At 38.6% G+C, this 22,760-nt stretch overlaps 1 protein-coding gene across 5 annotated transcripts in view; it reads left to right on the top strand.

Annotated features, from left to right (window-relative positions):
- Positions 1-22,760, top strand: part of MRTFB (myocardin related transcription factor B) — a 68,120-nt gene that overhangs the window by 19,222 nt on the left and 26,138 nt on the right. For 4 of the 5 annotated variants that reach the window (XM_014252651.2, XM_005522896.3, XM_088063923.1 and 1 more), the window contains one exon: positions 21,871-21,936. In XM_014252651.2, coding sequence (XP_014108126.1) covers positions 21,871-21,936 — 66 coding nt within the window. Of the gene's footprint in view, positions 1-8,140; positions 8,443-21,870; positions 21,937-22,760 lie in introns of those variants that run through there. The other variant, XM_014252650.2, reaches the window with a different exon arrangement.

Here is a 22,760-nt window from a genome sequence, read left to right as displayed (position 1 = left end):
GTGATGTGGAGAAGCAATTCTGATCCAGGCAGTGAGGGCTGTGAGGTGTGAGGGCTGCTCCTCCAAACTCACAGCCAGCGTAGGAATGGGATTGCTTCTGCTTCTCTTTGGGGTTGTGCATCATGAACTGGAAGAGGGTAGAGAAGGTAGTGCTGTTCCTCCCGTGGCTGGCAACAACTGTTCTCTAGCAGAACTGGCTAATTGAGAGAAGAACCAAGAGGCTTGGATGTTCAGCAGGAAAAAAGCCTTGGAACAGTGAACATCTTAAAGTAAGAGCAAGACTGGTAAAATCTCAGTTTGGAGAAAACAGCCTAAAGAAAGCAGTGCCCCTGGCTGTGTAAGAACAGGGACACTGAGGAGCAGAGACCCTGAGGTACAGAAGATCAGGTGAGAATTGCAGCTTCCTATGGGGCTGGGGAGCTTGTAGGGAACTGTGGAGAATTCAAGGGGAGATGGAACACACACGCACACACACACACACACACACAAAAAAAAAAAACAAACCCCAACACAAACCCAAACAAGAACAAATACTCCAAATGGTGTATATTGAGTCCTCCTAAGGGATCAGTCTAGTCAGCTGGGAGACAGAGTTCTTAAAATAACTGAATGAAATCCACATCCCACTTAACCTAATGGTATTACTTAAATAAATTTGATGATCCAAGGGATTTTTTCTGGCATCTAAAAGAGTTGTGGTATATTAGTTTGCCTGTTATCTCTTATCTTCCACTCCCTCAGTATGTGGCACTGGTATTGTGCATTCTTGGCATAGTTTTATGGCTTCTGAACAAATTCTTAATCCTCTGTGCAATTAATAGATTTGAACTGCAAATTTGATATTAGGGAATCAGGTGAGATTTGGGATTCTCCTTGCATTTATGTATGACAGGTTTTTCTCCACTTCTCTAAGATCAGTGATTAGGTGTGTTTTTTTCCTCTTGTAATGATACATAGGTAGGTCACTGTGCTTAGAATTTAGGTTTTTGAGAGAGTTGGGAGAAAAGGTACACTACACAGTCTAGAAAAGGTGGCTAGTGGAAAGACTAGAGAACAACAAATGGAAAACTTAGTTATGATTAAAAGTAATAGCTTGGCAGGGAATGTAATTGAAAATGTCATCTTAAATTCAGCAGTTTAATAATCACTAAGCTGAAAGCAGTGAGATCTGGAAAACAGCACGCAGATATTCTGATTAACAGTACCACCACCACCAATAACATTAGCAAACCAGACATAAAAATCCCCCACAAACCAGACCTCAAAGGAAGTGTATCCTGAAAGACCTATCTAGATAAAGAATGGCACAATCTAGATAAAGAAGTGCACAATTTCAACAAGTTTACAGGAGAAATGTGTGTGTGCATTTATAGTATAGTGCATAAATAAGGTGGGTGTGTGTGTACACTGGTGGCCTGGAGAGGCTGTGGAATCTCCACCCATGGAAATACTAAAAATCAGACTGGGCACTGTCCTGGGCAAGCCTGTTCCAGCTGATCCTACTCCAGCAGGGCTTGGGCCAGGGGATCTCAAGAGGCTGCTGCCAGCTTTAGTGATTCTGGGGTTTGTCTTTCCACTAAGGTTTTAATAGACCATGGAACATCCAATGCAAATATTCTACTAAATAATCTTTGCTAAGAACACACAGCATATTGTAATTAAAATGGTTTTCTCTATGCTTTGTTTTTTTTTTTTTTGAGAGTGCTCTGGTTTTTTTGGGGGAATTTGTTTTTGGGATTTTGTTTGGTTTTTTAACACGTCAGTAGAAAAATCACATCTCTTGGTCTCCTTTTAAATATTCAAATGTCGCTCTATCTCTTCCAAGAGGAGAGCGCAAACTGAGTAGGTACTGATTTCCCAGTAAGTCTGTCTTTGTCATTGGTACTGCCAGTTCCCACAATCCTAGCATTCCCAGGCCATCAGTCAGTGTCTACAAGGAACAATTTTCAAATATTAAAGCATGTGAAAAGACATACAAGCCAAAACTCAGAGATCTCTAGGGACTATGACCTCTTAAATGGAATATATTCTGACATTTTCACAGGCTACATGAAAGAATTCCAGCAGGGTCATTCCATTTGGTAAACTTCTAAACAAACATTCCATCATTTTAGTTTGATTTATAGATATTATTTTTTTTAATTATCTGCTTATTGTGAAGAGATTAACAAAGGAGACATGACCTGTGACTGACTCAATTCAAGGCATCTGGTATATATGAATTGCTGTTTAAGGGCCTGGCATTTGAGTGATTACAGGAGATACAGAAAGTATGTTTTCCTTTAAAGAGATCACTTGATCAAACTTATTCAGATCTTTTTCTGACCTTTTTTCTTGAAATTCCTTGTGTATAACTAAATGCATCGCTAGAAGAGAATGTTGAGTTAATTTTAAATTCCATTGTACAGTTGTTTTAAGTTGTTAGAACTAAGTCCTGACTGTAAATGTTGTGGTTGAAATGTCAGCTTGTGACAGAGCCACTGAAAGAAGGTAACACGGAGCAAACAGAAGTGGTAATTGGTGTGCAGCACTTTCCACCTTTTGCAAATCACAGTGGATGACTAAATATTGTCCTCTACAGGATATATATATGCAGTTAAACATAGATCTGTATAGTTAAACATACAAAAATGCTTTTTTTTATGTACTTTATATACACATTTTAAAAATATTTATTAATTTAGATATGTATATGGGCAAGACCAAATGGAAGGTAGTTTTCATTTAAGCAGTGAACACTGCCAACATATGTCCTCCCTTAAAAGGAATTTGTGTGGGTTTTAGTGGGAGAAGTAGAACATGCAGACTTACAAATTTGACATCACTGTAAATGTTTGGTATTTTTCTGGGAAGGGTGACTGAGGTAGATGGTGACCATTACTTATGTTGTTTGGGTCTTGGTTGCCACAGTGGTGGAGAATACAGGCAGAACAGAACTCCCCCAAAACAAATCTCCTTAATTAATAATTTGAAGTAATGTTCTTAATGTTTATAGAAGTAATAGAATAAATTATAATAGGGGTTATGTAGACTGATGTTTTAGTTTGTGTAGTCAGAGCACTATTTTCCTATGCGAAGAAATTATTACACTATGATCAAGAACTAGATTATCCTAACACAATATAAAGGTCCAGTATATTAACCAAGGTGTATGTAAGGCCAAGGTGAAATAGATATTTGAGTAATTAGGCTTTTTTCCCACTTGAAAATGTTATTGTGGTAGTGAAAGAGTTTAAACACCCGAGGGAGTTTGGTTTGGTTTTGTTTTTCTTTTTGGTGGGATTGCAAAGGAATGAGTTCCATCTGATGTGAAGAGTTGGAATGTACTGTTAAAGCAATTGTTGCTTAGTTACTTGATGTTTAATAAGGTTGGGAAGCAGCTCCCAGTCAGTGATGTCACTCAGCAGATCACTGATGCTTCACCCAGATAAGGGGTCTGCTCTGAGGGGCAGACAGCAGGCACTGGGGAGGTACCATGGGGCTGCATTGCTTCCTCCTGTACTTTGGAATTTTGGCTAGTATCTACTAGACGCTTCCACTTTTTAAATAACACTTTTTCTGTAGGCTGAAGGTTGGCAGAACACTTGGAAGTCTGTGCTGCAGAAGAATGGAAGGAGCAAGCACTTATGACCTTAGATGTAAAGCAAATGTTTATGAAAAGCTTGTGCAATACATTGCCATTAAATGAGATGTTACTGGACTCTGGTTTATGGAACTGACAGAGATGTTCCATTCCAAGGCCTTTTTTCTTCATTTCACCCAGTCATGCAATATACTCAAATTAAATTTAAATTCAAATGAGAGGTACTTGTGCCCTCTGAAAATACTTCAAATTCTAACAGATTTAATTTTCACTGAAACCAAGAGCTTGCTGCGTGTCTTTTACTTCAGCCTCTGGTTTGGATACACTTGCAGTGTGTAACAGAGTTTAAACCTGTAATTGAAAAGTACAGCATGCACAACTCAAGATTTTCTTTCAGCTGAAAGAGATACTTTGGTTTTGTTGTTTGATAGAAACCAGTCTCTCAGCTGCAGTTTTGTTTCTAGGTCATTATAGGTTTCTCTGTGATCCTCAGAGTCATTTTGCTATTTGTAATGTTAAAAATAGCTCTTTTGAAACAGGTACGTGCTCAAATTGCAGAGGTTTTAAGTCCAATGTTTAGTTTGGAAATGAGTAGTTCTCTCTCTTACAAAATATCTCTAAATAGTCAGCAGCAGAAAGAGAAGATGAAAAAATTGCAATTTGAAAAAGTTTTTTGTCTTTTTTTTAACAATGCTATCAATTTCAAATGACAATCCAAATTCCAGCTCACTTTTAGACACTGAACACAAAATCATTTCAAACTCTGAGTGGAGATCCCAAGCAAGATTCCAGGCTTTTTCTGTCCCTAATTTATATTGCGTAATTCACGAGTTGTTCTATTAATTGTATTACTGCTAAAATAAAGAGTCATCAAAGAACAATCAAGTTGCTATTGTTCCACTAATACTTACTCTACTTTTTGTGGTAGGCCAAAATGGGTGATTTGAATGGGAAAGTATTAAGTTGCCACCTGTAAAGTCACCATTTCTTTTAAGATAAATGTGAAATTAGGGTCCTTTAAAACCAACAATGAAAGTAACTGAAACACAAAGCAGTTTTTGTCTGTCAAAACAATCTTCAAGGCAGATACTGCCCAAACATAGGCAGTGTGTTTAATGTTTCAGTGTGGTGGTGGTGGCTCATGACAGAACTTCTACTGTTTCATAAGAGCTTAAAAAATTACCATCAGATTTGAAAGTGCATGAGTGAATTTGAGGAGTCATTGTGGTGCTTTAGCAGTCAAAGGTAAGAACGTATATGAACCATTCCAGAGGAGTTACAAATTTATTTCATTTGGCAGGGAAGAGGGAGTTCTTAAGTGGCAGGTGGGTCAGCACTGGGGTAACAGGCAGCTCTCTGCCTTGGTTCACATGGGACCTGCTGAGGACACCTTTGAACACCTGGGTGTTGGTAGTGAGAAGGTGAATTTAGTACTGGAAAGTGCTGACAGCGTTTCTGTTCCTTCTAGTACAGCTCTTAGGAATGTTGACAAGGTCCATCATAAGAACATGCACCTTTCCCACACTGCAGTGCTGTGGAGCTGGGAATTGTGAGATGCCCCTGGGTACCTGTGAAACTGTCTCAGAGTTTTAGACTTTTCCAACAGACATGTTGAGGCAATGAGTAGTTTTTGTTTGAAGCCTTATCACTAAAAATACAAGAACTATATTGTTGCACACTCAAGTAACCAGTAAAACCAAGTTATCAATCGAGTTTGGATTGATGTATGTTCAAGACTGATGGGAGAAACAAGAGGTTGTTGGAGTAGGAGTATTTTTTCCTGATGTGGGAGATAAATGTTATTCATGCAGGGATTTAAAAGAAATTTTCCCTGAGCAGAATATCCAGATATTCTCAATATTCACAGTATACCTGAATCTGTAGCAGAACTATTTCCTTCTTCAGAGGCATTTTTTTTTCTCTATTTGTTCACCCAGATATTTCATATTGTACAGCATTTACTGGCAACAGCAATATTTGGTTTCATGAAAAATACACAGCATCATTTTGATCATTCATCTTTCCTGGTCTGTACAAAAATTTCCTCATTCTTATTTTTTCATAAATTCTGTGATTTCTGCTTTTTCTTACTAAAGATTTTGCATGTTGCTGTTGAAATTTTGATCAGACTTCTTAAAGGTCTTTTAAAATATTCATCTCTGTGTTAAGTTTGTATTGAATTGAAGCACAATATGAGGTATAACTCCAAGTAGCTGAAGCGCATTGATCTGCTGTGGGGTGGCTACCCTTGGAAAGGGGGAGGAGTGGATAGCACAAACTCCTGGCTAAACTCATCTTTCTGAACAAGAGAAATGTTCCTGAAGGTTTGAACTGCTCCCACCCAGCTGCTATTACTGTCATCAGCTTTCACCTGGGCACAGGGAACTCTCAGTTTATATAAAGCACTATAAACGGATAGGAATGGATAGAACTTCCTTCAGAAATATGGTGTCTGAAGGAAAATGTCTTCCTCTGGGTTCTTTAGTTATACACTTCCTCATTAGAACATGGAATTTTTTAAATTTCAAAATACTCTCTTTTCTGAATCATTGGGAAATCACTTCAGACTGTGTGAAGTGCACTGTACCCTTTCCATAGAACAATTTCTCCTGTTCTGTATTGTTATACTGTTAGAATATAATTCATCCATCTGAACAGTTAACTTCTCTCTTGGTACAAGAAAAATGTGGAGTTATAATCTGTTATATTAGTAAGTGTGTAAGATTCTGTTTATTTACTGTGTCAGAGTTTAATACGTGTTTAAGTGTAAGCAGTATGTGTTTGTATTCTGCTTGTCTGAGTATTTCTTTTCTGAATGTGTGGAGTTTCTCAACAATAATTTTGTTTCTTATGCCCAGTAAGTGTTCAGCTGCAGGCAGTTAATTTGATTTATGAAGGAGCTTTTCCACAGTACTTTTTTTTCTTGTTTTCAGTAAAAATCACTGCAAAAGCAAATGTATTGGAATAGTCTGTAACTTGTATTTAAGCAGAACATAATTTAAGCTGATAATTTTCATACAAATGATGTGCAGACAACTGATTTTTAGGCTGGGAGAGTGGCCTCAAATCATTCATGCTGCAAAGAGTTTTTTGCCTGTATTGTCAGCTCCTTACATGTCAAGGGGTTGCTAAAGCCTGGTGAGCTCATGCCTCCTTCGAGTGTGCAGTTCTGAGCAGATCTAGGTCTCCCTTCTCTCAGCAGCAGGCAAACAGGGAGAGGCTTCCAAATCCTGCTGGCTGGGTCAGGCAGCTTCACACCCCATGGTATCGCTTGCCCTGGGAGTGCACTGTCAAGGTGAAGAGTCGCTGCTCAGTGATTGTCTTGTAGAAAGATCCAAAGAGGAAAAGATGGGATTTTCTCTGGTTTCCACTTTTGAAAATTCTGTATCTGAATGTATATAGATACTTTTAATTCTGATTCTATAGAAGTGAAATATTTTATGTGAATAAAATGTCCTTTATAATTTCAGATTGGAAGATTAAAAATACAAAGTGGATGTGTGGAAAATGTGTGCAATGATAGCATTTTTAGGCCAAAGGGAAGGGAAAATACACCTGCCAGAGTTCCTAGCTGACATGTAGAGACTCTTTAACATTATGTATAGTTTATTTTCTCTAAGTACAGGAAATTAAATGCAGACTCGTCTGCTGTTCCCTCATGGCCAATGCCAGGTAATTAGAGGGGATCCATTTCTCTGAAATCTTCCAGGTTGACACTGAAGTTGATGACTCATGTAAGATAAATGGGATATGCTGCAGAGAATGGCACATCAGAAGCTGTGGGAGGAAATACTCCTGAAACTGCTGGGAATAATGAGATGTGTAACTAATGCGAAAAGGAAAATACTCGGGGCTTAGATATTTACAACAAGGAACCGAGTCTCTCATACTGCAGGGAAAGGCATGGAAATCATCACTGTTTTTTCCAGTTACCTCTGCTAGATAAATGTCTCTGGAACCAGACCTAGGGTGTGGGTGGCTGGGAAGGTTCTTTAACATAACTTTTTCAAATGCCACTGTTCAGCTTTGTTTACTGGTGAAACTTAATGAGTAATGAATGTGCCGGTCAGGCAAAGATGAAGTATTTCTGCTGCCTGCAGCAGTGTTCCGAGGAGTGGGGGCAGGGAGAAGGAAGGGGGGAAAGGGAGAGAGCCCTCAGCAGCCGTTTGTCTTAGGTATCAGCGAATGCTGCTCCAGCAACTGCTGGATTTATTTTTAACCGCTTGACTCATTCTTTGTCAGATGATTGACCACCGAGCTGCATACTGAAACACCAATGTGCAGAGGAAGCCAGCGTAGCTAAAGGCACAGGGGGAGTGTCTGGCTGGGCAGAGAGGCGGGGATTGCGAGTTGTGCTTCACATGCTCGGTGCCCGCCGTGGGAGCGCGCTGCGGGCTCGGAGCGGGCACAGCGGGCCGGGCTGAGCCGGGCCGAGCCGAGCCTGGGCCGAGCCGAGCCGAGGGCGGACCGAGCCGAGCCTGAGCCGGGCTGAGCCGAGCCGAGTCGGGCCGAGCCGAGCCTGGGCCGGGCTGAGCCGAGCCGAGCCGGCTGAACCGAACCGCGCCGGGCCGGACCGGGCTGAGCCGAGGCGAGGGGCAGCGCCATGGGCGGTGCGGAGGCGCCGGGGCTGCTGCCTTAGGACTCCGCGCCGGGCCCCGTGCGGACCGCGCTGCACCGCTGCCCATTTCGGCCTGCGTTTTTTCGGTGCTGGATGTTGCCATTCTAAAGGATTCCCACCATGATCGATAGCTCCAAGAAGCAGCAGCAGGGCTTTTCCGAGATCTTACCTGCAGGAGATCTTAAGCCACTGAAGGAGAAGGAATGCCTTGAGGTGAACAGCCAGAAAAGTCTCAAGGAAGGTCAGTCACTTGCTGCATGGGGGACGGAGAATGCATAAGTCCTGGGCACTTTCAATTCACCAGCATGTCTGATGTACTGCTGTAGGTCAGGAAGAGTTTTTATACATTAAATAAGGTATGGTTTTCCCTCTGAAAAAAAACCCAAAACATAAACCTCTAAAAACTGAATTTAAATTTTACCTGAGACTAGTAAAATAATGATGATAACTTGATAGGAATTGTAGTATGAAAAAAAATGAGCGATGAAGTAGTCTTCAAAGTATCATTTACTGCTGAATTAATGAAGGACTCTGAAATTGCCCTGTAAATATTGCACAAAGTACTTCAAAATGTCACTACTGAAATAAATATAATGGAATAAACATCATTAAACATGGCATGTCAAAATAAAACCTCACAAACCTTTAATATTAGACATATTGCTACCTCATTTTCAACAGCTTTTTCTCAGCTCTTTTCTTTCTTTGGAATTCCCTTCTCCCCTCATATGTTAAATTAGATTTGATTCTGGTTTTGAGACATGTGCTTTTCAAACCACATTACATCTTTTTACATGATTGTATTTCGACTGGCATTAAACTGATAAAATGCACAGGCATTAGTTTCTAAAACAGCAATCGTCAGAGAATATTTGCAACTTCATTTAAAGCTGACAAATAGAACTATAGGCAATTCATTTAAAGTAATCTTTATTAGGTTGAGGCAATAACACTGCTGAGACAGGGAAATTGTCTTACTGTGGTGGGCAGTATTCTTCCAGCTGGCCTGGGTGAAGGAGGAGAAGGAAGAGACCTGGAGGTCGGCTGCCAGCCCTGCCCAGAGCAGCCTGACACTGGTAGGAGTTAACACACCAGGCTCTTGCAGCTCTGGGCTCAACTCCAGCTTCTTAATCAATAGGACACAAACTGTATTTGTAGTAGACAAAATTCCTGCTTTTCCTTTTACAGAACTCTGCCTTGGTTTTTCCACCAGTATCTCTGGATTGTCTGGAGATTTGGAGATTTCTCCCTTGGTGTGGTGGCAAGAGTTCTACATGAAATCCTGCCTTTCTCAGAATTTAAATGCTGGGTTTGTTTGAGGGTTTTGTTCATTTGTTTTATAAATTTGGACCTTAATAATGTTTAAAATGGCAAAAAGATAACCCCTATCCAGTATTAAATTCAGTACCTGACAGGTTAGTTTAAAAACCCCATTACTTTGCTTTAAGTCAGAGAAAACACTGATTTTTATGCAACATACTGATACCAAAGGTCTGTTGTTGATTAGAAAGGTAATAAGAGGTTGAGTGTTGCTGCATATGGCAGAGGCTGAGAGCAGAACGGCTCTGTTTCCTTTGTGACAGGAAAGTACTGACTGGGAGACAGTGACTAAAAGAAAGGGCCAGCAGTGGCCTCATGCTCAGAGGGTTTTTGTCTCACAACTCGGAAGAGGCCAGGTTCAAGCCCTGCTGCTGCTGAGGCTCCGGGAACAGCAGCGAGGGAAGGGAGTGAGGAGGTTCAGAGGGTCAGAGGAGTGGGCAGTGCTGTAGGAAACAGAACCTATCTGGGGTAAGCTACCAAGAAATAAAGGGCAGAAAAACATGGCAAAACCCAGCACGGTGGGTAGTGTAGGTGGGCTAATGAGTAATCACAGTAATGATTATCTTCAGGCCTCCTCAAGCATGTCAGTTATGGATAAAGTGGATGAAAGAATGTACATTACAGTAATGATGGTCTGTCAGAGTAGCAGAAACCCTGCAATTATGGGACACTCTGCCAGTCTAAATTCATGAATATTTTAGAGCTTAAATTATTCAGTGCATAAAAGAAGATATAATTATTTTCCATAATCACTATCTTTGCTTCCTTTTCTGTGTTTTAGTACCTGTTCTCCATTTTCACTTTCCCCAGTGAATATTGCTTATCCTTTTATCTCTCACAAGTTTGGCGATGTAATGAATAAAATAATGAACCTCGTCTTGAGAAGCTGATTGATTACAAGATCTCCTCTTCCAGCCTTTCCTCCTTCTAAAGCTTAGAAAAACAAACATTTTCTTTCTTGTAGTATATAGAATAAATTATTGAAAACACTCCAAATCTGCTTGATTTATGTCTGGAGATACTAAAACCGAGCTTCATGTTTCCAGTTTATAATGTTATGAAATACGTAGTTTAGATATTTCATAGATTTTTAAAAATTCAGTTGCAGTTGTTAGTTTAATCCTGTTTAAATAATACTACAGGTAACAGATTTTACTTTGTTAAAAACATAAATTGTAAAGACAACTTATTTTACAAAACAGTATCTTCTAAATTAACTTATGCGATTCTGTCTTTCTTTTTTTTTGCTCTCCTCTTTTCCCCTCTTTTCTTTCTCCTTAAAACAATGTGGCTGGTTTTGCCATGTGAATTCTCAAACGTTTCTTCATTAGGACACAAAAGTACTTAAAAACATGATATATGATTTGTAAAACCTGCAAAAATTAAAAATGTAATTGTATTAGCAAACTCAGAGGAAGTATGTAGAAATCCAGTAATTCAAAAGGTGCCTTTGTTTCTTATGCTACTGTTGGAGATATTTTGCACAGGTTTGATAAATCTAAAAATCCTGAGATAGTACAGTGCTTATTTCAGCAATGAGTACCTTAAGAGAGCTGTGAGGTGCAATTCTTTTTTTAGTTAGTATTTCTTTATATGGAAAGAAATTTTTGGTGGAAACAAAAACCCTAACACTGTCTTCAGCAAATTAATATTAAGGACATTAGCAGTTTAGAGTTTAGATTGCAAAGCTGAATTTTGTTCTTTGCTTAGGCTATTGATACACATTATAGCATCCTGTAGCATGGGAGGAAATCCTTGTAGTTACCCTACTTTCTTGTAAACAGCTCAGATACTATTGTTGCATGTTGCCTTTTTTGTGAAAACAATTCTTAGTTTTATCTGTCTGATCAAAATTACCTTTTGTATGAGCAAGGAACAAAGATATTTTCTTTCTCTGAGGTAAACCACAGAGTGCTAACTAAATAGCTTTTTCAGAAATTCCTGTGCCATTGACTGTACCTCCTGCAGCATCTTGTAGCACTATCAAGTAAGCAACCAAAACATTGGGAAAATTCAAGTGAAAGACCTTAAATGTGCATACAGTTACTAAGATTCAATGTCATCAAACAGTGCATGTATTAGGAACTGGGAAAATATCTGGACTGCAGATTGAAAGGCTTCTGACAGCACTGGAGAGAGCTGAGGAAATCTTGTTTTATACCCTAAATTGTTTCAATATAAAGATTGATGAGCTGTATGACCATGCAGAACTCTTGAAGATACAGTGTTAAATTGGTGAAGCAGATCAGTCTGGTGCATAGGTGGGATTTAAAAGGAGGTTGGATCCCAGTTTGTTTGCCCCATATTTGTTCATATGATAATCTGAGTTTCAAAGTTACCATTTGCCTACAGGCTATGCTAAATAAAAAAACTAGCCAGGAAGGAAATTTTGTTTCCACCTTGAAACATAATTTCTTTCCGGGATTTGTTTTGCATTTTAAATTTACTGGTTTCTGGGGAACTAGAGACTTGACGAGTGCTGGAAACAGGATACAGGGTGGAATGAGTGGATTTCTCAGGTGTGCACTGGAATTGTCTTTGTGCTGCTTGAGTAACAGATTACCAGGTGTAGTCAGGAAGGATTTCTTCCCCTCATCCCTTGCAATCAAATCCATGTTGCATGAGAACTGTTTATTCAACAGACTTCCTGCTATTGCTAGTATGTTGAGTATTGATACTCTTGACCTCTTCTGCTCTCCTGCCCTGGCATGATAAAGATTCTGCTCTTGGTTTGTTGAGGTTTTTTATAAAGAAAAAGCTCTGAGTCATGTTGTCCGGTGTTTAGAGGTGTTTTTATGACCTCTTATCAGTGGTAGTCCATCAGGTATGTTTCTTGAGACATAGATAATGAGAAAAATACTGGCAAAAAAAGTGTTATTCCTTTGTTAATAAAGGAAGCCCTGTAAATTCCGTGTATTGATCCTTTGGGTCTGTGCTAAACTCTACCATAACCACCATGTCAGTGGGATAGTTGTGTGTTGTTAATCAGCACTTACTCCACAGAATTTTCTTCTTCAGTGTAGCACTTCAATGAATAATAAATATATTGTAATACCTTCATAATAAACACATACTTAACTACTTCAATTAACCAAGACTACAATGTACTAATTTGATTTTGTATGTAATCTCTATACAATTAGAAGATGAGAGTGGCTAACCAAGAGCTTTCAAAAAGGCTGTGACAACTATAAGATTTTGTGAAGTTTTTATAAAAGGTTAGGATTAAGACTGCTGCTGCCAAGAGCCAGGTGTATTCCCATCCTGCCCTACCCTGCTTACTGCCAGCCTCTGTCTCATGTTGGCATTAGGAGTTACACAGTCCACAGTGAGTGGGATCAGTGACCAGGTATTGCTGAAGAGCATTTATTTAATGGTGCTGCCAGGCCAGAGTGCAGACCTGACAGGGAGCATCTCTGCCAGAGTGAAAGCAGCAGAAGCAGCTGGGCTTTGAGGGAGGCACAGACCATTGGCTTTTCGTCGGTAATTCTGTGTTAGGTCATATTGAGTTATGAAACCACACTCTGAAACCACCGTGTGCTTTGCTGCTCTGCTGGGAGACTCTTCTGTCACATCCAACGCAACATGTGTGAGCCTCAGCCTCTAGTGCAGGGTCCTCCTTAATGCAGCAACTTCCCGATCCCTGTGATCAGCTGGACTCACCCACTGAGCATCTGCAGTCTGGAGCCGTCTGTAGAAGAGTTGACTCAGTACCTTTGCTCACATCTCCGTTTGCACTCAGGCAGCTCAGTGACAAAATCCACCTTCCTCTGTTTTGAATTAATGCGTGGTCTCCTGAGTTGGAGAATCTGTTTGGGTGTGCATTTTGTTTGCTGTGCCTAGGAATAGCATGGACAATGGAGGGGGCTTAGCTGGAAATCATCTGTCATCATTCAATGTAATACATTCCAAATTATTGCATAGGAAGTTGTAATAGATGTAGAATTTAAACTCAAATTTCATGAGTCCCTTGCCAGTACACTTTTTGGCTAATAGTAGTATTTGAGGAAATGCAGATTATTTTTTTAGAAAATCAGAGGTCTGCACTAAGCAGAGTAATTCTTGCAGATTTAGAAAATGTTATTGTTAATATACTTAAGTTATGCAATTTTACAGAAAATGGAAATAGAAGCTTTAGATTATTGAGACTTCTCACCCAAGATGGTAATGATTTTTCTCATTTTAAAGATGTAAACAGAATCACGAAAAGTATAGATTTTACTTTTTGCATATCCATATATATATATATGTATATATTCATCCCAGCAGACACCCCACTAATTTGTTTGGAGGCTTGTGTATGTTCTGGCTTGTTTCTAAGCAACATGTTCCATAGCAATAGGATACAATACAGGTCCTATATCCTAGTCATTTAAGCCTCTCAGCTAATGATATAGTTCATATGTTTGTTTGAAATGTTGAGTTTACATGCAGCTCTCTTTGTCATGTAAGTTTTCATTTTCTGCTTTCAATGGATGCTGTTACTGCTGGAAGCACTTACCTGAGCATCAGCGCTGGCTACAGACAAAAGCTTTAAATCACAGTGGTACCACTTAAGAGATTTGGAGGTCCTGCAGGGCTTCCCTCCAGAATTCTGGAGAGATTATTTGAAATGGCCCTCAGTAGTCTCCTCTCACATACTTTATACTTAAACAGTACATTTCTAAGCTGAAATGGAAGTATGACTGAATAATTGCTTAAAATGAATATGGAAAAGAGCTGCTTCAACTTTTCTTAATTATTTTGGAAATACTCTTAGCAGAAAAATTGCTTATACAACAATGGAAAAAAGGACATTAAAATTATATAACAACTGAGGTGCTTTTTTTAACAAAACCAAGTTAAACTAAGTAAAACAGTTCCTTTTTAAAATTATATCCTGGCATACATGGAAGTTTTGAAGGCATTTACCCATGATTAGATGATGTCTGATATTTTTTACAAGATGAGTTGGTGATGAATTACTTTTGTTTAAAAAGTGAGAGTATTTAACATGCTGTATTACCATCTTCAGGTTGATGGGGAATGAGTACCACAATTTTAAATGCATTTTATATTTAAAATTCTGTACAACTTACATAGAATAATTTCCAACAAATTAAAGGTAGCTATTTTCATGGTTTTCCCTCCTCTCTTTCTCTGACATGCCATAAAAATGAAGTGAACATTATATTTATTAGCAAATTTCTGACTTTATGCTGGTGGAATGTGCAAACTACCATATTCCGTAACTTTCCTGAATTATGTACCTTGCATATCACTCACTCTTTATTTTACTTACTAAGTACACTTTCTATTGATTTTTATTTTTTTATTCGCAGAACAAATACTAGTGGGAAAAATGAACCATCTTTTAATAAATAGAGTACAATACCTCATCATAGAGTTGAGGGAGAAACAATCTCAGCTCAGGAGAAAGCAAAACCTATCTCTGGAGGATTAACCTAGCATCAAGTTACGGTGTTTAGAAAATACGAACTTCTGGATGTGAGCAGCTGGGGTTTGGGGCGCAGGGTAACAATGCAGGGTGCACAGAGAGCACTCGGTGCTCAGGTTCTGCAGTTCTAGCTGCTGCCCTGTGAGGCTGGGCCACAATTCCAGGACACAACTGATGCTCGGCTCACTCCAGAGTTCACCTGTGCCTGATGGAATTCTCTGCTCTGGAGTTCACTGCCCCGTGCTGGTGACACACTGCAGTTAAGGTACAGCTGCTCCAGCCCCGGGGCCCGGGGGCAGTTCTGGGCCCATCCGCAGCGCCCGGTGCCGCCGCAGCCTCTGCCCTCTGTGCTTCGGCCTCAGCCTTCAAGGGGCACCGGCTGCAGAAAAGCTGTTGGCAGCTGGCAGAGAGAAATGGAGGTTTTCAGTGTAACAGCTTTTCATTTAAAGGAAACTGCCGTGTTTCCAGCACTGTCTGTTTCCATGGCAGCCAGCCTAGCAGCCTGCTCTGGAGTTTCTGCCACTCTTGGAAATTTCCAAGGGGGTATGCAGGAATGTTGGACATTACATTTTCTCATTTTTACTTGCAGTTTTAAGGGTTTAAATAGGTAATAGCCATTGGATTTTAACTTCGAGAGAATAATGAGATGATTACATACAGAACACTAAAAAAAATCTCGATGTGTTGTTTCTCTTCTTGCTGCCATTTGAGAGAACTGTGTGGTGTCTGCTGGACCCCTTGTCCATGGTGAAGTGTTTGTTTCAGCTGTGTAATTGGGAAATGGCAACAACTATTTGCTGTTTCATAGTATCTTCTATAAAAAGATTAAAATTTGATCTTAAACTAATAGGCTATGTAATGAACTATGTTAGATGTGGAATTATTAGTGCTGGAACTGTGCACAGTATTGTTCTGTTTTTTTTCAAGGCAAGAAGCAGTGGTGAAAGCTTGTCAATCAATGTAGATAACATTGTTCCTGCAGGACAACTATCAATTTATTTTTGGCATCTTTACATTCCAGTGCTTGTAATTATGTAGTACTACTTTCTATAGGATACACATTACAGATTCGTAACAGGAATCACTTGCTCAGCTCTGATAAAAGCTGTTTGTTGTAGGTGATTTAATAATACACTTTATTTCACTCCTGCCACTCCCAGCAGTAAGATGTGCCCAGACTGCTCTGTTTGCTGCCTTTCCAAGGTTGATACAGAACGTGCTGTGTCTCCTCAAGTGCCTGTTTGTGGCACTTCTGCTCTCACCCCCTTGGAGTGCTTCATCAGGAGATTGAGGAGCTGCTGGTTCTGGTTATCCTCAGTCTCTGCCCCTTTGGGGCACAGTGTGTGTGAACCTGAGCAGGACTCCCAGTGTGAGAAGAGGGCATTGGCTTTATAAAAGTTACTGCTTTACAGAAATACACTTCCGCCTAGCCAAGTGCACTGGTTAACAGATGAGCTCCCCTTTCTGCACCATCATCTCCATTCCCTGGCTCAGAGAAGTGTTGATTCCCTGGTGTGCTAGCACTGGAAGGAGCTGGAAGAGTGGGAGCACCAGCCTCTGGCACTCAGCTTTTGTGCTGGCAAAAAACTCTACCTCCAGTGCAGTCACAAGACTTCTGCTGACTCTGAGAGTCAGATAACCAGATGTTCTTACTGTGTGGAGGGATTATGCTGTTTTGTTTTGTCAGTGAGAATTAAATAAGATATCCAAGCTTTAATGATCATTTTATTGACTTGAGAAAACACATGGAAATTTTGAAATCTCTCCACCTGGTGTTCAAGTGTTAAAATTGTATGCTTAGTTGAAAACAAAAAAGAATACTCTCCCTTCTCCCTCAGTCAAAGCCAGAATTTGACTGACCTCTCTTTGCATGGCTTTTATTCAGAAGCGGTTCACAGACAATTTTTAGAGTTGCAGTAGTGTGAAGGAGGACTCCTGCCAGATAATGTGAAGTGCAAAATATTTGTACTGTCCTTTAGCAACTACATTTGCTCAGTGGTGTTAACATTGCCCTTCTGCACATGTACTTTAAATTGGAAGAACACTATTTACAACATTAATCATTTATCAACATATCTAAATATTTGTTAATTTTGTGTCTTCATTTTGGAGATCACTTATGATTTTAGATTTTATATAGGTAAATGCCTGATTTTAGAAGTGTAAGAGTGAAAGGTAAACTATATGGCAACAAGCTGAATGGATTTACTCTGATAAGAACCATCTGTAAAACACAATATTTGAGTGAATACCATTCCAAGGGGAACTTGGCTTTGTAATACCTCCACCTCCTGTCTTTCGAATTCTCCCTTCCCCAAATTCCATGATGGCTTGTCTGTAAATGGTCTTTTAAAATAAAGGGGAGGGGGGAAAAACAAAAGAAGGAAAACAAATCCAAACCCTGATACACACTAGAACAAGTTATCTATCTATCTATCTATCTATCTATCTATCTATCTACCTATCTACCTATCTATCTACCTATCTATCTACCTATCTATCTACCTATCTACCTATCTAGATATATCTAATATATGTGTTTTATTTGGGTAGTGCTTCAATTTTTTTTTTAACTTTTTGATTTGGGTTTTTTGATTTATTTTTTTTTAGGCTGTGTCCTCTTATCTCATCCAGCTTTACTAGATTTACCACTTTGTGTGTTACTGATTCTTCTAGAAATCTCTTGCTCTATGGATTTTCATACATATGATAAGCAAAGTCTGTATTAGCTTTAATTACATTAGATTCAAACCAACCTGCATTCTATTCTAGATAGTTTCTCTAAGAAATAGAGCAACAGAAATAAATGAGCAATTCTTTGCCATAAGTGCAATTCTCAGATGGCTCATCCTTGTGTCTGAAGATAATTTCATTATATTTTCCTTATTGAAAACGTGTGATTTAGTTTCCATGGCTCCCATCCTCCTGTCGGGCTGGCTGTTCTTTGAGCTGCTTCTTGTGAGTCCCCATTTCTCTCTGAGCTTTTCACAGACCTTATTCCTGTTCTGTTCCTCCATACCCACTGCAGGTTCCCCTCCAGTATAAAGATACACATCTGTCTGTAACTGCAGACAATGGAAGGGTCACTCCTGACTGTAGTGTGACCACCTGATCTGACAGCCTCACCTGTATCCCAGGTGTGCTCTATGTGAAATCATACTTACAGACTCACAGGCATTATTCTTTCTTCATTAGAAACAGCTCTGCTTTTTACTTTGTGACACTGTAGGGGCTGAAAGTATTTTAGATTCTCTAGATTCTTTATATCTGTTACATAGAGCTGTCAATATTGGCTTTTTTTCCTGTTGGATTTACTTGGAAATGGCAAAACCTTTTTAGCTTTCCAAGTTTAAAAAATAAATCATTTAGTGTTTTTATTCACAGTTGCTTTCTATTTGAAAATTTTATTTTCTTTAATAATGCATTCAACTGTTCAATATTTATCTTTTTTAAAAGTGTAGATATAAAACACTTTTTCAACCTTAGTTTTGGAGCTGATTGCAAAAGCAAACATCTGGTTTTCATCCAGCTTGGTTTCTGTTTAACCTCCTTGCTCTGTTCAAGTCAAACTCTTCAGTTATTATCTTTCTAACTATGAGTCATCTCTTCTTTACCATTCTCCCTTGTAGTGCTTTCTTACTAGTCGTGCTACTGGCTGTCCTTTCCTTATTATGTAATACATAAGTTCATGGTATTTATTTAGTGAGTGAATAACTACATGTTCTGTATCTTCTATATCTCATTTTCTCACTGTTCTTATGACTTGTCCAGATACAGATGGGACAACTTCAAAATCCTATCTTACTGCTTTGTAATGCCCAGTGTAGATGAAGAGATGATGGGCAGACAAGTAATGTTATGAGAGACAAGAATGGTTTGTTACATGTTTTTCTTAAAAAATGCTAAAGCTTCACACGTGAGCACATAAAGTTTATGTGCAGGTACATTCTTACTGTTCTCTCCCTTTTGCTCTAGTCCACTGCATATTCTCTTGTTACAATGTGCATTGTTTAGGATATGGCTCAGTTTTAAGTCTTTCTACAAAGCTTAAGTCAAATATCTCACCATAATTGAAGCCACAAATCATAGATACATTCCTAAACTACACAGCAGGGCTTACCATCATTTATGTTTAGAAATAATGTTCAGTATAATATATTCAATAATAATGCTCTTTCCCACTTGTGATTACTAATATTGAAAGCACAACCCTAGCAATGCTCAGGTAGTTACAGCTGAACCAGCTACACATACAATGAGCTTTATAAGAAAGCTTAGTGAAAAAGAAAGTCTGAATAAAAACATATTAGAAATCTGGGATATCACCATAAATGTGTTATTTCTTAATATATTACCTGCCTATGATATGTTGGTATATGAATCATGGCAGTATTAACATTCCTGCACTTGCTGTGATATTGCCAGCATTCACTTGTTGACCCACTGTGTTTCAGGTGATGGGACTGAAAAAGAAATACTAATTCCGGTTTATTTACTTTGTCTGGCCTATATCAGTTCTACTGTGAACATCACTGAGGTTGGAACAGATCATTTTGCTTGAAGACCTTGGGCCTGAAATAAAGAGGCATGTGTTTTAAACTGACCTGTAACTAGGTAAAGATTTGGAATGCACATCTGTCATTTGCTTAGTGTTCCAAGAAAGCCAAATTTAAGTGTAGTGTGAATTTGGACCAAATAGAGCTGTTAGCACAGATGAGATTCCTTCCCAGAGCAGGACATGATTTTCTAGCCTTGTCACAGTCTCCTAGTGATGTAAAAGAAAGCATAGTTTAAGCAAAGAACAGAAGAAAGACAAATTTTAATCTACTCAGGACTAAAAACATTGGAATACAGTAGTCTTGCCATCCTGTTTATAAATTGTCTTTCATATCATTTGGATGGGTAAAATTTATTTTAAGTTTTTTTTAGAAGGATTGAACATACAGTTTTAAGGCTGACTCTGAGCTTTCTTAACTTATTAATTGTAATCAAGGAGCCCCAAACCAAGAACATATCAGAGTTTTTCAACTTTCCTGTAAACACCATTGCAGTCAGTGAGTTTCTCCATGCCTTGGACTTGTGATGTACCCCAGGGTTAAAAGCTTAACATCACAACATTATACCGTGTGCTTGAAATAATTTTTTTTAATGCACACTAAAACTGATGCAGGATTCCAGGCAGTACAAGTTTGCACCTATTGGTGAGAGATACCTTAAGAAGAGGTCTTGGTTTACCTGGAGCCACAGGAAATTAAGGAACACAAAAACAAACTATCATAAAGTTATTCTTCTGTTGACTTCTCACAGTCAAGATTAATTGCAAAATACAATGCCCTACTTAAAGCAAGTATTTTCAAGTTTCCAGAGGAACTCAATACCTTTTAAATGACTTTTCATCAGTTTACATTTTAGTGTTGTTCTTTATCATTCTCACATCTCTGTCCTCTTTGTTTCTTGTGTCACAATATTGTGAAGTCTGAACAGATCTGCTGTGCCACAGTCCTGAAATGTTTGTATTTGAACTCTCAATGTTTGTGTGAGACAAGAAAATAATGTCCTTGTTTTCAGGACTTGCTATTCCCGGTCTTAATGCTTTAGCCAGAGCAATATCCTTCCTGTACTGCAGAACAGGAAATAAGCTGGTTCCTTTTAAATTCTGGAAACAATGAACTTTGTCCTTAGCTTAATTTTTTAGAAATTAATTCATTTTGATGTTTTGGACAATGTATTAGCTTGTTATGTTTCCTTGTGAAATACAATAGGAACAGCATACCATAATCATACACCCGTAATAACCTCTCAAGTCTAAGTTTCAGCATGTAAATATTAAACCTTTAATATATTTTGTCTCTTGACTGTCCCTTGTTCAGAAGATGAAATTTCACTTTGGGGTAGTGGCTATATGTGTCAGAGATAATGAAGCACTATGACGAATTGATACAGAAACAAGGGGAGTGGAGGACCAGAAGAAAGAACTCTTTCTTTCCTCTTTTATTTCCCCCTTGCAACAGAAAGCCACAATCTTTGAAAGTATAAAACTTTTATGTCTGCATCTTCCCCCAGGTTTTGTGGTTTCTGGTGTAGTATTTAGTATATGTCACATTGGTTATTCACATAGGAACAATAAGAAACTTTTTATTAAATATAATGAAATGTAAGAAGTTATCTCTGGAGCTTTATAAATGGTCTTTCCACATTTGACAGTATTTGATTATTTTGTCCTTTAAATAATTATAGTAACACATATCTCAACCAAAAAAAAACAACATATTCTGATGTTCAGAGAGAATGAGGTGTATTCCTGATTGTAACACTTTTTTGTTTTTTTTAAATAAGGCAAATAAAATCCCACTTATCTCAGTTTCTTGTGTTTTCAGCAAGGTTTATTTAAATGTACAATCAGGCTTCATACAAAAAAAAACCCTTAAGAAGAAACAATCAACAAGACACAAAAGTGAGCTTCTAAAATGCTCTGCAAACATCATTTCTATTTCAGCACAGTGCAGTCATGTAAGATTGGCTTAGGACACACAGTAGGGCTCTGTAGTCATTAGGGGCTCCAGTTTATGGTTTAAATGAACTCTTTTTACCTCACTGTTTTCTTGATGTAAGCACAACACTCCTCCTGAGGCCTGGCTGATAGGAAAAATGGATGCACGTGGGAAATACAGTCCTGGCATCAGATGAGATTGAGAAGCAGCAAACTCCAGTGAAAGTGGGGATGGAAGTAGTCCCAGGGAACTGTTCTAACAGCAGCTGTTCCTAGGATGGCTCTTGGGGGGGTTACTGTCACGTCTGAATACCCAGCAAAAAGTATTTCTAAGATTGCAGTACTTGGTGTTGTTGGAATGGAGGTTTTGCACTTTATGAGGAGACCGTGCTTACACAGGAATGAATGTTTTCTTTTGTCAGTACTTCAGCTGAGGCTGCAACAGAGACGGACACGAGAACAGCTGGTGGACCAGGGCATCATGCCACGTAAGGCTTACTTCTAGTAATTTCTATAGTGTTAATTATGAATTGAATATATAAAATAATGAAGAGAAGCATTCCTGTGAGATCATTAAAAATAACTTAGCATTTGAAAAGATTAGTGGGATCCTTTTGATAACCTAAACGAGCGGGTATTAAATTCATCGTGCTCACATTATGTTTCAGTTAAAATAGCCATTGTGATGAAAGTGCAAGGATTTGTAGACATAGTCTGATTTTGCTTTTATTTTCTCTATTTAAATAATTATTACTAATTTACTAAATAAACTGAATTATTAAATGAGTGGACATGAATAATAAAACCAGCAGTTTTTAAAGAGTGGAATGACATTGGTTGCCAAACAAATGAGGGATGCACAGAAAACATGGAGAATTTCTAAGTGGGCAATCTAAGTGGGCAATAGTGGAGCACTCTACAATTTATATTATTTCTAGGTGAACAGTGGTTTTTTTACTCTTTTTGGTTATTTAGCAGCTAACCATCATTTTGTCTTCTAAGATGAACATTTAAGGCCTCTACATACTTCTTTTTTGTTTTTAAATCAACACATAGTTCTTAAGGGAAGGTCCAGTTCTCTGTAATACCAGCAAGTATGAGGAATGGACAGCCAGAAAATTAAGTTGGCATTTTGGCATTCTAGACCTTACCTCATAAAATTTCCACTCTGGGACAGTTTTGATAAATAAACAAACACCTTCGTACATAGCGAAAAAGTTAACCATTACATGGTAATAATCTGTTAAAATAAAATATTCCAGGTATTCTATATAGGAATATTGCTCATCTCTGCTAAATATAGGTGGATACA

The sequence above is a fragment of the Pseudopodoces humilis genome, chromosome 18, assembly GCF_049639895.1.
Source record: "Pseudopodoces humilis isolate 2021_Gansu_Grassland_sample_001 chromosome 18, ASM4963989v1, whole genome shotgun sequence".
Classification (NCBI taxonomy): Eukaryota; Metazoa; Chordata; class Aves; order Passeriformes; family Paridae; genus Pseudopodoces; species Pseudopodoces humilis.
This window is presented reverse-complemented; position numbering and strand designations above follow the sequence as displayed.